Source organism: Trichosurus vulpecula, chromosome 7 (genome assembly GCF_011100635.1).
Source record: "Trichosurus vulpecula isolate mTriVul1 chromosome 7, mTriVul1.pri, whole genome shotgun sequence".
In the NCBI taxonomy this organism is placed as follows: domain Eukaryota; kingdom Metazoa; phylum Chordata; class Mammalia; order Diprotodontia; family Phalangeridae; genus Trichosurus; species Trichosurus vulpecula.
Genome location: NC_050579.1, coordinates 168866585 through 168885260, shown reverse-complemented (window position 1 = coordinate 168885260; position 18676 = coordinate 168866585). Strand labels below are relative to the sequence as shown.

At 33.9% G+C, this 18676-nt stretch overlaps 1 protein-coding gene across 1 annotated transcript in view; it reads right to left on the bottom strand.

Annotated features, from left to right (window-relative positions):
- The window catches only part of ASCC3 (activating signal cointegrator 1 complex subunit 3), a 399622-nt gene that overhangs the window by 299675 nt on the left and 81271 nt on the right, over positions 1-18676 (bottom strand). The window contains exon 11 of the mRNA XM_036767945.1: positions 3096-3260. Coding sequence (XP_036623840.1) covers positions 3096-3260 — 165 coding nt within the window. The remainder of the gene's footprint in view (positions 1-3095; positions 3261-18676) is intronic.

The following is an 18676-nucleotide window of genomic DNA, read 5'->3' as shown; positions in this document are numbered from 1 at the left end:
AAATGCTTTTCCTTCCTCACTTTGACAAAAGCACAGTGCCTGACAAGTTAGCAGGTACTTAACTACTACTTGCTGATAAGAATTCCTAGCTCCCCACCAAATTCAGGCCAAGTGCAACCTCCTGCAAGAGACATTCCTGATTCTCCCAAGTGTTACTGTATCTCCAATCCCTACTGTAATGGCAAGAGAAGTGGGACTTTTTATTTTGTTCCTTTTTCTTTTGGAGTTCTAGTTCTTCTCAGCACTAAGGTAATCAAGTGCCTTTGACTGAGACTTGCCTTTGTTTGAATTAAGAGTCTTCGATGACCTGCTTAAGTCACAAGAAAGTCTAAGTCACATGTGTTCGAGTCACATAGTTGTGATGCCTTCTGTGGGCTGACCATGAAGAAGTGTATATATACTCTGAGGTTGGAATTTTGCTTTGGGGGCTCACTCATTGGAACAGCATTCCTATGACTTGGCCAGAGGAGACTCTGGGTAGCCATTAAGGTGCCCCCAACCCCAGTTTGAAAACCCAGATGTTGATGCTTCTCTCTCTCTCTCCGGTAATTATGTATGTATTGCTATGGACAGACAGAAGCCCTGTCTGATGATTTGTGTTATTTGCTCTGTTTATATAATTTCTGCTTGTAATTTCTGTTTGTGTTTTCTCTGAAGTTAAGGGTGCTGACTTTTCCCCCTGAACTAAGTGAATGATTAAGTATGTTTAATTAAAGTGTGACTGCAAATCCCTTAAAATTGCATTCCTTAGAAAAGCAGATCAAAGAACTTGTGCTAGCAGCCCTCCTATATTGCTAGTGTTGTTGGTCTTACACCTCCACAGTAACTGCTAGTAACATTGGTGTTACACTTACCCACAATTAAACTTTGAATCTGTTTATTTGTGCGAAAACCTCACTGCCTTTACTCTGCTCCATCCCCATTCCAGTATAAGGATCTTTGTATTTCCAGTGCCTGGCATCATACCTGGCAGACGGTATACACTTAATACTTGTTTGTTGAAATTATTAAATAGACTTTTCTTAAGCACCAAAATTCAAGATATTCAAAAATCACTTAATTTTTTCCCTTTTATGAACTTATCAGAATTCAACATTCTTTGGTATTATTATATTCCTTGTAAATGTCCAATAATTCTATTACATTATGCCTTTTATGGCTTAGCATGAGAAAACAACCACAACTAATGACAATGTTTCTACTGTTTAAATTGCAAATAACTAACCTAAAGACAAACTTTTAGAACAAAGCTTACTTATAAATTGAAGTCTGTGGGTGCATGTACAATTAAAAGTAGTGTGGATTTTGTCATGGTTTTCTTTAGGCTTGTTGTCACTTTCTGCTAACATATTAACAATCCTTTACATGATTTCTTACTTCAAAGAGTCTGCAGCACACAATAGCTTGAGCATAACTTTATAGTTATCAAGAATCATTACGCTATTTGCAACCTATTAATTTGAAGACATTGTCTAGAAAACCAGAGGCATAATCTCATGCTAAGTTACAGGTCCCCTTTTTTACATTCGATCAAATCCATGTTACATAGATTGAATGACATTAATCCATTAAGCCACTACATTTCATTTTGTTCATGATGAGAAAAGAACGAGGGGAATGACAAATAAAGCAGAAGACCAAACTCATTTCCCATGTACCATAACAACATATGAGTACTTTGTACCAATTTGGAAGATCCCTATCTTTATTTTTTTTTTCAGATTAAATTTTTTTTCAATCCACAAAAGTCTGCCCTCTCTTCCTCCCAGCTCTTTTTCCTACACCCCCATTAAGAAAGCAAGAAAATCTCCCACTCAACGGCAATGGAAGAAAAATGAAACCCATTACAAACATGTACAGGTAAGCAAATAAATTCCCGAAATGTCCATGTCCAAAAAAATGTCTCAATCTGCACTGAGTGTATCACTTCTCATCATCTCTCAAAGCAGTAACATGTTTGACTACGAATCCTCTAGTATAGTGATTGGTCACTGTGTTCAGCGGAGTTCCTAAGTCTTTCAAAGTTGCTTGTCTTTACAATATTGCTGTTACTGAATAAATTTTTCTCTGGGTTCTGTTCACTTCACTCTGCATCAGTTCATACAAGACTTCCCAGGTTTCTCTGAAACCATCCCCTTCATCATTTCTCACAGTACAATAGTATTCCATCACATTCATATAACATTAACTTGTTCAGCCACTCCCCAACTGATTGGCATGCTCAAAATTTCACCAATGCAAAGTAAGTTCCTAGAATTATCTTTGTACATATGGGCCCTTTTCCTCATTCTTTGATCTCTTTTGTATATAGACCTATAAATGGTATGGGTGGGTCAAAGAGTATGCACACTTTAATACCTTTTAGGGAATAATTCTAAACTCCTTTTCAGAATGACTGGAATAGTTCACAGCTCCACCAGGAGCACATTAACGTGTCTGTTTTCCCACAGATACTCTAGAATTTATTACGTACTTTTTTTGAGCAACTTTACCAATCTAAGGGAGACAAGGAGGGCCCTTGAGGTTGTTTTAATTTGCAGTTCCCTAACTGTTAGCAATTAGGAGCATTTTTTCATACAGCTATCAATAGCTTTTTCATGTGGCTATTTATAATTTGTATTTCTTTCTCTGAAAAATGCCTACTCATATCATTTGACTGTTTATCAAATGGATATTGTCTTTTTTCCTTATAAATTTGAATAAGGGGGTCATTATTTCTTTAAAATGATATAATAAATTTGTATTTTGCCAAGTCAATATTTTACTTTGTTAAATAACTTAAATTTTGCTTAATTTGTCTTAGATACTGAAAAATACTTAGAAAACAGATGATGAAAAATACTTAAAAAACAGGGAAAATTGGTTCAAGGATTAGATAAATTAATAGAAAATATTCTTGCATTTCTTTATAGTAAAATAATTAATGTCCTTATAAAATGCTACATATTACTATGTTGTTCCAGTATACAGGAAGGTGTTGCCATTTGTAATAAGGGAAGTCACATAACAGTGCAAGTAACAACAGATCCATTTCAAACAATCAAAATCATTCAATTACCCAAATGAGTTTCTGAAATGAAATTACTTTCTCTTACCTGTCGTAAGGTTCGTGCAACCAGGCTTTCCAATACAGGTCCTCTATCTTCATGCAGCAGATGCACTTCATCAAGAATCAGGAGCTTTACAAGTTGGGAAAGGGCTACATCTCCAACACTCTTTCTTGTTACTACATCCCATTTTTCAGGTGTAGTTACAAGCATCTGCAAAGTAGCAGAAAAAAAATTCAATCAAAGGGAAGAACAATTCCCATTAACCTGTCTTAGTATTATGAGTGAATAGCATTCTGTCACCCATAATTCAGTAATACTGGTTAACTTTAAATAAAACCTAATACCTACGACGGATAAAATTCAGGTTATGTTAAAATGTTTTTAAATTCTATATTGTATATACACACATACAAACAATATTACATATACTCATAAAATTCTAAAGGACTTAAAAACAATTTATTTCTGGCCTTCATATTTAGATGCAAATTTAACTCTGTAAAGAAGGTTTTCCTGTCATTAGAATATCATAACACTACAGCTTTGAGAATGTGATATCTTAATAAAGCCAAAATGCAATTTAACTACATGACTGAAAGAAAGCAAAATAAGTGCCATGTTCAAAACATTTACTTGTTATCACTTTAAGCAAAAAATTTGAAAAAAAATCCAAGAATCCATTTCAAATTTTCATTAATACTCGAATAATAATGGTATATGTACAAGGAGAAAGGCTATACTTCAATATTGCAAGGAGCTAGGGTTACAGTGCATGTGTGTCACCTGTTAGAATCTTATAAATGGTGTTTGAGAATTATTATAGACAAAAATAATCGCAAATATCTTCTCCAAATTTAGTTACATAACTCTTAGACAACAGAAATGAAACCTATGTTGAAGTTTGTACTGAAAGCCCTTCCAGTTTGATACAATCTGCCAGAGCTTGGATTCAACTTGGTCAAGAATACAGGTCGTCATAATGACACTAAAACATACAGAAGGATTTTGCTGGAGTCTATTGTTACAAAAGGGACTTATCCCTAAAACAAACAAACAAAAAAAATCACACTGTGTATGAACTGTCATATTGTAAAACAACATGCCATGTCAAAGAACCACTGATTAAATTTCTCAACTACTTCCACCAACAAGTCTGTAAAAAGGAAGAAAATGAAAAGTAAAGATACGTGTCAAAACTGAAGGATTAAGATGAAATTGAACAAACTACAGAACATGAATAGGCCTTGAAGGCATGTACTTGCCTGCTGAACTATGCTATTTGAAAAGATTAGTGATTATTATATGGAATGTAGTATACAATTTACTGTGCCATGGGAGTTATATCACATTCGTATTCATATCAGGTCATATGCCATATGTCTATATCCATAATGAACCATAGCAGTAAGATCACAAGGATAAAAATAAAGTCCTTTAATTAGAAAGCTGGAATTCTGCTTCAGTTACTGCAGTTGCAGAAGTATATAACACTGGTCATATTTATGTAAAAACCACATAAGATTAAAACGCTGTATCTATTTTTCTTTTTTCTGAAACAAATTATAGTTACAAAATCATGCCTTCCATCAGAGCGGACAAACAGATGAAAATCACCTAAACATTTATTACAATGAAGATAATGAGGAAGTGGGGGGGTGGGGGGAAGGAGCTGATACATATAGTAAGATCCCTGAAAAAGATAACTGCACAGAGATTTCTTAAATTAGGTCCTCCATTTAGCATTATGAAATTTAAATTAGGTCCTCCATCTAGTAGACAAAAAAGTACATCAAAATTTTTTAATACCTATGGTATCTTATCTTGCAGGGAAACTGATATAGTACACATGAGAAGAGGGAGATAAGTGAAAATTAAAAGAAAAACATCTAAGAAGATATGAAATGCTACTTAATTGGGTTGAGGCAGCAACCTTTTGCAGCATTCCATTATAAAACAAGTTATGCAGAAGACATATTAACATATCACAGTCAGTAAATATCCTACAAATAAACATTATATTCTATCAAGAGGTCTCTCAAATTACTATAGGATCCACTGTCACTTACTGGAGCAAGGACTGTTTCTAACATAGACATACCCAAGTATATTATTACTATTAGAAAGGCAGACTGATCTTTTTATACCAGGCAGCTAGGTGGAGCAATGACTTGGAGTCGGGAAGACCTGAGTTCAAATTTGATCTCAGGTACTTAATAGCTATGTGACTCTAGTCACTTAACCTTAATCTTCTTCACCTATTTCAACTAAAAATGGGAATAAGAATAAGCATCTACCTCACAGCACTGTAAGGATCAAATTAGATAATATCTGTTAGGCACTTAGCATGGTGCCTACCACATAGTAGATGCTTAATAAATGCTTGTTCCCCTTCCCCTTCTTGTACTAAGATGATTTTCTAACCAAGAAGCCTAGTTGTGCTCAAGAGAAATATAAACGAATAAATAACAGAAAGCATTTCTTAAACACTTAACTATGTGAAAAGCACTGTGTTAAGCACTTTGGAAATAAATACATAAGCAAGGTGGTCCCTGCTCCCAAAGAATTCACATTCTAACCATCTAACAGACAAAACATAGAGGAGATCTATAAGAAAATAATTACATATATGTGTATGTATATTTATAATGACATGATGTTTAAGAATAACACCAAAAGAACATCTAATTTGACATGCAAAAAATAACAGTCATTTTTGGAATGTAGTTTTCTAGGTTAAAAATGGTCATTTTGGAGTTAATATAATTGCCACATTTAATAGCTACAATCGTAGATGAGACAGAATAGCTTTACAAACTTTTCAAAATCTAGGTTTACATTATAAGATGTGCAAATTTCATTCAAACTGTAAAATCAAACAATCCTAAATACTGTAATAGAAAGATGAAATCTAAAACGTCACACAAGTTTGTGAAGCTAACGTTCTCACTCATTATGGGTAGCCTACTCCTTGTAAACTAGTATCAACTCTGATGACGAAAGCTCTCTTAAACATATCTAATAATATCCGACTCTGTGAATGCTATAATGAAAAAAAAAATACACACACACACGTGTGCATGTGTGTGTATATATAATATGTATATACATATAAGCACCAATGATCTCCTTCTTTGCATTTTAAAATTTCCTTCTGCTTTTGTTTTGTATGCACGTGTGCAGACAGACACAGAGCATTAATATTTCTGAAGTATGATCTATTTATATTTAGGTCAAGGATGGCAGCTTTCAATTAATGATTAATAAATAAAAATTAATTGGAAAATATTCAAGTACAAAAGTATTTTGATTTGGGAGGTTTGCTCATATATGCAACTTCATTTAGGTCAAATAGAAAGAAATCTGGCCATTCGGTGTCCTCTCTCCCCTCCACCATGTGTATGTCTGTATGCATGTGTGTGTGTTTAGACATGGAAAGACATGTGCAAATACATGTGTATACATACACATACTCAGATATGAATATATGTTTTAATAGTAATTTTTACATTTTTCACAGCGTCTACTGAATATTAGAAAAGGCATATATAATTAAAACATCACTTATGAAATTAAGAATTGGAAAATACTAAGCGCAACCTATACTCTGAAAATGAATACTTCTTAGAAAAGACCTCTTAGTTAAAAGGTTTGAGAGCTAAAAATAAAAGGCATCTGTTAACAAACTTATTAAAAGTTCATTAAACTAATAAGTAGTTATTAAATTAATAAGTTCTTCATAGTTATTAAGATTAACAATACATGGAATTTTACTATTTTCAATTAATTTATAGGGTTTTTTTTTTGCTACTTTCTGATTTCCTGAAGCAGAGGACAGCATAAAAAATTCTAGATAGCAACTATTAATTTTACCAGATAAAAACAATACAGAATCCTAGCCTCATTTTTATGAAATGATTGCCTGTAAGATAATACACATTCCAGGATTTCAACCCAAAAGGATAGTAACAAAAGAGTCAGATATGACTCAGTAATTGCTCCTCTTCTCTTTTCACACTTCAAAATGGGATTCTAGAGCATAATCTCATCCCTGGCCAGCTCTTTTGCCTACAGCAAACTGTCTTCTCTGTCACCCATATGGCAATAGTTTGGCTCATGGTAGACAGATTTTCCTGGGGTTATTTTACAAACATGACACACATAAATATTTTCATTGTGCAATACCAATGCTACTCCATCACAATATTATTATCAAGATAAGCATTCTGAACATCTAAACAGGGGTAATTCAAAATAATAAAAATTTCTATCCAAATGGATTCCATATTTCCAAGTGCAAGTAACTAACTAGATCTTTCTTAATTAGAAAACAATAGAGGTGAGATGTGGTTCAATTATATAGGAACTAAGGGAAAAATATTCATAAATTTCTACTGCACAGTGAACACCAGATAATAGTGTTAGGAAAGTATGGATATAGTTTCTTTTGAAGTTATTACTTACTAATCTGATAACAGTTAGCAGTTATATAGCACTTTAAAGTTTGCAGGAACTTTATACATTATCTCATTTGATCTTTACAACAAGTGGTAAGGTAGGTACTATTGTTATCTCAATTTTACAGGTGAAGAAACCAAGACACAAAGAGGTTAAGTGACTCACCCAGCTTCACACAGTTTATATGTACCTGAGGCAGGATTTGAACTCGGGTTTCCTGACTAAGACTGGCAAAATACTGTGTCACCGAGAGCCTATTTTTCTGTCTACATTTAAATGTTTTCCTTATTGATTATTAAGAAAAGTAAGCCAAGTCATGTACTTTTCAAATTATTTTGTAAGTTAATAGTAGGAGCTATAATGCAACTGGTAAATTATTTAAATATGAAAGAATTAGTTCTTTTTATTTATTTGTTGTTTTTATTTATAAGTTAATGATATTTAGAAGTTTCTATTTTAAAGACAGAAATATGAATAAATTCTGCTTCTCTTTCTACAACACTGAGACACTGAAAACTTTTAAACAGATATATAGAAGGTTCTCCTTACCAATTAATATAGAATGAAAGTAACGAAAACATACTATCCATATCAATGATCGTGTTTCCTGGTAAACCTTTCTAATCTTCTGTCGACTTGGGTACACTGTTCCAGAACTTCTGCAGTACTGAGTAGTGGAAAGAAGGATGAACTTGAGGTCAGAAAGATTTGAATTCTCATCTCACCTCAAATTTTAATTAGCTTTTTAAACACAGATGAGTCACTAAAGCTAAGCCTCAATGTTCTCATTTTTAAAATGTGGATAATAATGCCTAGAGTATCTAACTCACATGGTTGCTATGACCAAATGAGATAGTATGTGTAAAACACTCTGCTCCTCTAGATCTTTTTTGTTTTGTTGTAGGCATCATTTTTGGACCTTTATTAAATAACAGTGGTAACAATGGACATCTTTGCTTTACCCTGACTTTAGTAGAAAATCCTATAATGTTTTTTTCCATTAGAAAGGAGAGTTCTTGGTTTTTGATATTGTTTAAAAAGGTTAATTTACTTCTTAGTTTTCTAGTGTTTTTATTTTTATTTCATTTTTAAAGACTGGGTCTCACTACTTAGCCCAGGCTTAAAGTATAGAACCAGTTCTACTAGTGAATGGCACAGGAGCTTTGACCTTCTCTGCTTCGAACTTAGGCCAAGTTATCCTACCTTAGGCAGCTTGGTGTCCTCTTCTCCCAGGAGCTTACTATACAGATGCTGACCTCAGTGTGGATACCCAATTGGCTTAGTCCACAGAAGTTCAAGAGACCTGTCAGTCCCATTCTTCTTAACAGCAAGGGTGTTAGTTGTGTGCTATCATGCCTGAACTTTCTAGTGTTTTTTTAACATGTGTCATATTTTGTCAAAAGCCTTTTCTGCATCTATTCACAAAATCAAGTGATTTTAACTATTTTGTTGTTAATATGAGCTATCATATTTATAGTTTATACAATGTTCAACCAAATCTGAATTCCTAAAATAAACATAACTTTGTCATAGGGAATAATCTTTTGTATATATTGCTATAGGCTTATGATTATAGATGAGTTAAGTTCACAGCAAAAAAGAAAAAATTATTCAAATAAGACTCTCTATGACTATTTTATAATTGGGTTAAATATTCCAAGGCTACTAACTTATATCATCCACTCTTTCTAATTGGTCTCCATAATTTCTTTGGTCTAGCCAGTAACCACACATAATTTTGTACACAAAGACAGGCAGTACAGACTGTAAGGCAATGAAAATAATAAAAAATTGTAAGATGGGAGGGGCAGCAGTAATATTGATAGAAGAAAAATAAGTTAATAAAAAAGAAACACAAGATGGTTTTTACCAAACAGGTAAAAATATGTATATATATTTCATATATATATGAAAACAAAAACAGCATTTTGAAATGGAAAAAAAGAAGACTTGGCTTCAGAGGACAGCTCTACAATTTGCCAGTTGTGTGGCCATAACAAGTAATTTACCTTTATTGATGTTCTCTTACATTATCTTTAAAAGAATTTAGCAAAGGCCCCTTCCCTCTTCATAAGGATTCTCTTTTCCTTTTTGGACCACCTTTATGATTTAATTTTCATAGACAAACTTCTTCCACTAATGCAAGATGAAGAAAGTAGTTTATAATCGATCAAAAAGCATTTATTAAACAAAGTACCTGGCACCACACCAGATATTGAAGATACAAAGACAAAAATAAAACAGTCCCTATCAGGGACATGATATGTACATATATAATTATACGCAGAACATATACAAAATAATTTCTTGACCTCTGTAGCACACTGCCTCTTGATTATTCTTCCATTTTACTCTTTTTCAGATTACTTTCGTAGATATTCATGCACATCAGGCCCATTAGTTTTATCTTGGGAAGGCATTTCTTTTCCCTCTATACCCAAAACAAAACTCATTTCCCCTCTCAAAACCAACCTCTCTATCAAACTTCCCTCCTACTATTGAGTGTACCTACCATTTTCTAGGCAGCACTTGTCATACAGTGCCTTGAACATGGCAGAATTCAGGGGTTAACCTGTGGTCTGTGAACTTATTTTTGTGACCGTTTAATTTTTATATTTCATTATAACTGACTTCCTTTGTAATTCTACATATTTCACTTTATAATTTAAACACCTTATTCTGAGACAAGGGGTTTAAAAGTTTCACCCTAGAGGTTCATTAAAAAAAAAAAAAAAAAACGCTTACGAACCTCTTGCATTAGATCCTTAATAAACATTTGTTGATGAACTGATGGGCTGACTGACTAATGGAGATGTGATGTTGTCTAATCATTGTGAGAAATGAATGGGAATTATACTATTAAAAAAGTGACTAAAAAGCTCATGCTATCACCAAGAGAATCCATTTTAAGGTATATAACTCAAAGAGATTAAACAGAAAAAAAAAAAAAAAGCATCACATAGGCGCCAAAACATTCATGACAGCACTTTTTGTAATAGAAAAGATCTGGAAACAAAGTTTAAGGAATGGCTAAACAAATTATGGTACATGAATTTAATGAAATATTACTTTCATAAAAATATGAATAACAAGAATTTTGAGAAGCATGTGAAGGAAAGATTGAGATGAATGGATACAAAGTGAATTAGGAACCATGTGAAAAAATAGGCACAAAAATTACAACGCAAATTTTCAAACAAATTTAAAACTCAAATTGATTGATATGTAATTATGACATTTGGCTATAAATGCAGAAGTGGGTAACTTAAGGTATGGATCAGTCTATATACTGTCAAACTAAATTGATGTGATTAAGAATAAGCTTTGCTGATGCACCCCTGTGACTTGGAAAACCACACAAAATTTTTTGGCCCTCCCTTCATACCAGAGGAGAAGTCTGAATTAATATAGCATTAAAAGATAAAATATGTTGATGTTATACAATATTATACATATATTTTATGCATTTCTGAGGTTCTAAACTTTTTCTCTGTCATATGCTGGCCTTCATATGTTGTCTGCAGCTTCCTCAAAATTCCCCCCAAATTCCCATTTAATTTTTTATGCTGACCTGCAATATATTGAAACTGCAGTGGGAAAAGTTGCAAAGTGGAAGGGATAACTGTAGTTCATATTCTCATATATCATAGGATATGATACAAAAATTCTATTTTTGGAGATTCAAAGTACAGTATTAAATAGGTTTGTGGATTACCAGAAGCATATTTCTGAAGTTAACAGAAAGCAGAGAAAACTCTAGATGAAAACAGAAGGATGATAATCTTATTTTGCTTACTGCATCACTGCCACAGAGGAACAATACATTAAAAAAAAAATTTTATATATGTTATCACTTCCTGGAAAAAGTACAGCTTATTTAATATTCAGAAATCACAAAAATAAAACCATAAAGTTTTTCCTAAGTCAAATTTTAAAATTGTCATTATGATAAACATAAAGGATTTGCATGGTAAACTTATAAGAATATATAAGAAGGTATAAACTATCTTCAATAATAGTATTTTAAATTGCTTTACAATTGTATCTTAATTTACATCCATAGGAAATGAGTGACACAAAATAGATAAAAAAAATGCTAAACAGCCTGGGAGGGATCCCTGGAAGGAGGGTACCTCAAATGATAGCAGGGCAAGGTAGCAGGTAGAAGTAAAGTAGAGGAATCAGGAGGGATAGGGAAGTAAGAGATAAATACAAACATAAAATAAAGATCAGGAATAGAATTTATTAGGGAAAAAAAAAGCAGTCATGATCTCAGACAAAGTTAAAGCTAAAACAGATTTAATCAAAAGAGAAAAACAGGGAAATTACACTAAAAGTAAGCCATATTAATCAATACTGTTTTAGACTATTTAAAATAAATACAGTATATGGTTGGAATATTGCTGTGGTGTAGGAAATGACAAGCTGGTAGACTTAGAAAAATACAGAAAGACTCAGACTTATGAAGGAAGAGCTTATCTGCCCTCCAAGAAACAGAGGACAAATAAATCTTAGATAAGTGCATGTGAATGAATATGTCCACATATAAGTAGGATTATAGATATCTTACTATATGTATGTGCATTTATGTGTGTGTGTATATATATATATATATGTTTGTGTAGATATATGTATACGTTTGTATATGTATGTGTATACGGGAGTATATATATATATGTGTGTGTATACACACATATACATCTGCATTTAATTGTAGCCTTCTTGGGGGAGGGGAAGGAGGAAGGGGGGAAGAATAAAGCAAAAAGTACACAGTGGAGAACAAAAGAAAATTTACAAGCAAAGAGCAGATAGACAGCTCTGAACACAACGTGTGGTATTTATTATACAGGCTTTCTTGAAATAAAAATTTACTGTTGTATATTTTGAATCCTCTCATGTTCTGCTATGCACAGGGCAATGCTTTTTTTTTTCTTATTTTGAAGTTGTTTTAATATTTAAGTTTATAATGTTTCTTTTTCTGTTCTTACTGTGTATTTAAGTTTAAAATAAAAAATATTTTGAAAAAATGTTTTAAAAATAAAATGCTAAGCAAGTCTAATAAAGAGGAAAAAAACCCTAATAGAATGGGCTTTTTTTTTTTTAAATGCAGCAATCCAATCAAATGAACCATCTCTCTGCAGAGGAATACTACTCAGCAGGTCCAGCTGTGATTCTGAAATTTTTAGAGCTAAATCAAAGATAATTGGACTTCTGAGTATCTTTAAATTATGGTTGGGGAAAGGGTCTCACATCATTTGTATTAACAATAAAGACTGCCTTTTATGTTTTAAAAATTTATGATGCTTTTTTGATACATGAGGAAATACAAGTTACGTAGTAGTTTATAGATGTATGGATTTTCTTTGTCTATAACATTTTAAGCTATTTTACAACAGCCATTAAACCTTACAAATAAAAAGAAAAAAATCAATAGCTAACACTAGAGATTCTATGATGATCAAACTATTTTCTAGCTTATTTATTAATAAAATGAGATTCCTTAAAAGAGTATGATCTTATTGCTTTTATTAATAACACTATGCAATGGAAGAAATTGCCCTTTCACTACGATGTAAAATAATATTTGTGTTTATTTGGGATTATTAAATATACTGGCTAAATTCATATACATCTATCATTTTGCAAACTAACATTTTTCATTTAGCATTTCTTCAATTTTTCAAAACTTTCTAGCTTTTATTTTAGTTATTAGTGTTTGTATATTTTAGATAGTTTACTTTTTTATTTGTTATATAATTATAACAGAATCCACATTAACAAGTCGGCAAGTCTGAATATGAATGAGAATCATTAGCATGAAAATAAAATTAATTATAAAAATAGTTTTCAAATATAGAAAAAAAAACCTTGTAAAATAGTATTCAAGATGTGTTCTGCTTGTTATCAAACAGTTATAGCATTAACAGAATTCAAATCCTGATTTTGATACCTGTTACCTGGGCAACCTTAGGAAAAGACATTTAGTTTCCATATCTGAAAAATAGGGGAGTTGGAAGGGATACTCTCTACAGCCCTTTACAGCTTCAAATCTATGTCCTTGTAAATTCTAAAGTTAAACAATTGATAAGTCAGAGAGGAGAAAGCACTAGCAATATAACAGATATAAAAAGCCTAATTTCTGTACAAAAATAGTAATTTACCAAATAGGCAGAATTATTGAATAGTTTTTTTTTATTAAGGTCTAAGACATCTCTATGTTCATATGACAAACTGATTTATGAAGAAAGTATACAATATCCTTTCACATCTATTCCTTTCATCACTCACAAGACCATATGTTTCATATTTCAAATGGACTTACTGTTGCAATAGTATCCAATCTGGTCTCTCAATTTATGTTATTTTTTCCCCTCTAATCCATTCCTCAAATGAAGTGCTAAATTTCTCTACCTAGAACATATTGCCACTACTTTCAAAGCTGCAACAGCTATTACACAGATACTCCTGTGCTAGGCACCTGAAACCTTCCATAACCTGGCTCTAAACCTCTATTTCCAAATTTGTTTCATACTAAACTGTTGCAAGAATTCTACATTCTGACGAAGTAAACTGCTACTTGTTTCCTGAACTCAGAATTCTCTCCCTCACCTCCATGCCTTTGCAGAGGTTATCCTCAGTAACAAAAACTAATTCCCTCCAACTCTTAAAGCCAATACCTCACTTCAATGCTTATCTTAGGTGGAACCTCCAAGTCAGTAATTTTCCCAATCACTCCAGTTACTAGTGCTCTGTGCTCCCTAAAATTACCTTATATTTGTTTTTCTGTGTGTATGTGTTGTATACCCAATAGAATGTAGTTCCTTCAGGGCATGGAGTATTTCATTTTTGTCTTTTTATTTCTCAGCACCTCATTTACTAAGAGTTTTCAAGTTAACAATCATTTCACAAGAATATTAATAACTAAGGTGCTATATCCCTTTTTGTCTATATGCAAAAATGAGAATATATACTGTATTTCCCCATGTATAAGACACTCCCATGTGTAAGATGTGCCCTAATTTTGGGGCCCGTAATTTGGAAAAAAAAAATGTATTACATAGCTTTCAGGAATCTTTTGGGCAAGTCTGGTGTGTGTACGCATGCTTAGTCCATTCCGTTTCATGAATCTGAAGCACCAATTTTGTCCTCCTTTGAAATCAGTAACTTCTTTTTCATCGGCAATTCTTCTTGCCTCATGCTGAACCATCTTTGTGGACAGAATTCCAATTGCCCTTTGCTCTTCAATCCATATCTTCAATTCCCTCTCTAAATCAGGCCATTATGCTGACTTGCCTTTCATGGCCGCCTTCTGCCCAGACATTTTCAGTAGGGTTTCTTCTTCCTGTAACCAGTCTCAGATTGTTTTCTCAGTTGCAGGAGGACCAAACTTACATTCAGCAACACGATTTCCATTCACTTTTGCAAACTGGATCACTGTACAAACCATGTGTATAAAAATATTTATAGTAGCTCTTTTTGTGGTGGCAAGAAATGGAAATTGACGGGATGCCCATCAATTGGAGAATGGCTTGAACAAGTTGTGGTTTATGAATGTAATGGAAAAATATTGTGCTATAAGAAATGATGAGCTGGCAGATTTCAAAAAAACCTGGAAAGACTTCCATGAGCTAATGTAAAGTGAAATGTACTATGTACAAAGTAACAGCAATATAGTAAGATGATCAGTTGTGAATGACTTGGCTATTCTCAGCAATACAATGATCCAAGACAACTCTGAAGGACTTCTGACGAAAAACACTATCCATCCCCAGGGAAAAAACTGATGGCGTCTGAATACAGATTGAAGCATACTTTTTTTACTTTCTTTATTTTTCTTGAGTTTTTTTTTCCTGGTCTGTTTTCTTTTCACAACATGCCTATTATGGAAATGTTTTGCATGACTACATATATATAACCTATATAAAATTGCTTATCTTCTCAATGGGGATGGGAGGGGAGGAGGTAGAAGGAGGAAGGGAGAGAATTTAGAACTCAAAGTTTTAAAAATGAATGTTAAAAATTGTTTTCACATGTAACTGGGATAAATAAAATATTAAATAAAATTTTTAAAAGGAAGTTATTAAAATATCCTCAGCACATGTCATAATATCCTATAAGCAGTAGCCACTGAACAAATTAATGAGTTGAGCTCATGAGTTGGGTAAATGTATTTTATTATGCTTGCCTTTAATTATATCTGAAGTACAACTTTTACTTTGTACATGTTCACAATATATAAAAGTATGAATATACTTCGCAATAAGAAATCTTCATCATAATATTTTTAGGTAGCAACTAGTTTAAAATAATTCAAATTTACTTCACTTTTTAAATACAGAAATAGTGAACATAAAATTTCTGAATAAATAATATGGTATACCTAGGATTTTCTTAAAATAATATAACTACCACTGACACAATGATAGAAAGCAATGAGCTAGCTTTACACTTAATTCCTCTGGAATTCAGTTTTCTCATAGCTCAGATTTCTAAATAGGACAGGAAGATATGTGCTCTACTATCTTTCATCACTTATCCATTACAACAAACCTTCTTGTTACATTAAAAAGTCAGTATGTAATATATACATGAACAGCTAGGTGGAACAGGAGATAAGAGTGCCAGTCCTGGAGTCAGGAAGACATCTCTTCCTGAGTTTGCATCTAGCCTCAAACACTTATTAGGTGTATGACCTGGGCAAGTCATTTAACCCTACTCTCAAGGAGCTTATACTCTAATGAGAAATAATAATTGAGGCTGCAGAACCCACAAAATAGCAGAGGAAAGCAGGGCTCCAGCCCAGGACAGCCTCGATGGTTGCTGGGAAGGGTCTATCATATGGAGCTGGGAACGGAGCAGAGCAGAGCCCAGCTTGGACCATGCCAGGACCAACCAGAGGGGGAGCTGGGCGGGAACAGGCTATAGCACCTTGAATCCATGAGCTGTGGCAGTTACCAGACTTCTTAACCCACAAACACCGAAGACAAAAGAGCAGGTTAGTGGGGAAAACAGCTGGGACAGAGTGATAATAGTTGGAGGGTTGGTGGTGAAGGTGGTACAGCTCTGAGGCTGCTTCCAGAGCTACAGCTGCAGTTGCTTCAGGCCCCAGACCCACCTGGTGGGAGGAATTAAGCTGTGGATTAGAGTGGGAGTGCAAAGACTGCTTTGCCTTCCTTGGATCTGGGCCACAATCCTGGTTGGTGGTTCTTGGGGGAGAAGCAGCGCTGGTGTGGCAGAGCTTGCTGTGTAGAAGTAGGTCTGAAAACAGCAGCGCAATGCCCTCAAGCTTGGGACAAAGTACTCTCTACTCTACAAGCAGTCATACCCCGACAAAAAGCTCAAGGGTCAAGTAGCTGGCTGGGAACATGAACAGGCAACAAAAATGGACTCAGATTCAGACTCAGACTTTAGAATCTTTCTTTGGTGACAAAGAAGACCAAAACATACAGCCAGAAGAAGTCAACAAAGTCAAAGAGCCTACATCAAAAGCCTCCAAGAAAAACATGAACTGGTCTCAGGCCATGGAAGAGCTCAAAAAGGAGTTGGAAAAGCAAGTTATAGAAGTAGAGGAAAAATTGGGAAGAGAAATAAGAAGGATGCAAGAAAGCCATGAAAAACAAGTCAATGACTTGCTAAAGGAGCCCCAAAAAAATACTGAAGAAAATAACACCTTAAAAATAGACTAACTCAAATGGCAAAAGAGCTCCAAAAAGCCAATGAGGAGAAGAATGCCTTGAAAGGCAGAATAAGCCAAAAGGAAAAGGAGGTCCAAAAGACCACTGAAGAAAATACTACCTTTAAAATTAGATTGGAGCAAGTAGAAGCTAGTGACTTGATGAGAAATCAAGATATTATAAAACAGAACCAAAGGAATGAAAAAAAGGAAGACAATGTGAAATATCTCATTGGAAAAACCACTGACCTGGAAAACAGATCCAGGAGAGATAATTTAAAAATTATTGGACTACCTGAAAGCCATGATCAAAAAAAGAGCCTAGATATCATCTTTCAAGAAATTATCAAGGAGAACTGCCCTGATATTCTAGAGACAGAGGGTAAAACAGAAATTGAAAGAATCCATGGATCGCCTTCTGAAAAAGATCCCAAAAAGAAAACTCCTAGGAATATTGTCGCCAAATTCCAGAGTTCCCAGATCAAGGCGAAAATACTGCAAGCAGCCAGAAAGAAACAATTTGAGCATTGTGGAAACATAATCAGGATAACACAAGATCTAGCAGCTTCTACATTAAGGGATCGAAGGGCTTGGAATACGATATTCTGGAGGTCAATGGAGCTAGGATTAAAACCAAGAATCACCTACCGAGCAAAACCGAGTATAATGCTCCAAGGCAAACTATGGATTGTCAATAAAATAGAGGACTTTCAATGTTTCTCAGTGAAAATACCAGAGCTGAATAGAAAATCTGACTTTCAACACAAGAATCAAGAGAAGCATGAAAAGGTAAACAATAAAGAGAAATCATAAGGGACTTACTAAAGTTGAACTGTTTTGTTTACATTCCTACATGGAAAGATGATGTGTATAATTCATGAGACCTCAGTATTAGGGTAGCTGAAGGGAATATACACATACATACATATATATAGACATAGGGCACAGGGTAAGTTGAATGTGAAGGGATGATATCTAAAAAAATAAAATCAAATTAGGGGATGAGAGAGGGAGAAAGGGAGAGACAGAATGGGGTAAATTATCTCACATAAAAATCACAGGGCTACAATGAGGAGAAACACTCCAAAGCCTATGTGTCTGTTCCTTAACCCAGACACAGGATTTTTCCTGATGCCTTGAATCAATATAATCATAATCTGCTTCCTTTGGAACTCACCAATAACCAACTTACGCGATACCCCTCTAGCAACCTACATTTCAAGCTTTCTGATAAAACTTAGAGGTTTCTATGTACTTTACAATGATCATTTCAAAGCATTCCCTTTTATTTTCTTTTTGAAAAATAATTATTGTCCCTATAGAAGTTTCTTGAGATTTACTAGCAATTCCACCTTTACTGTGACTCCCAGGTTCCCTCTCTGCTTCATAGCATTCCAGATTTAGAGCCGGTGGGGACTTTACATGCCATATAGTCCAACACCTTCATTGTACAGGTGAGAAAACCAAGGTTGAGACTGAGTAACTTACCCAAGCACAC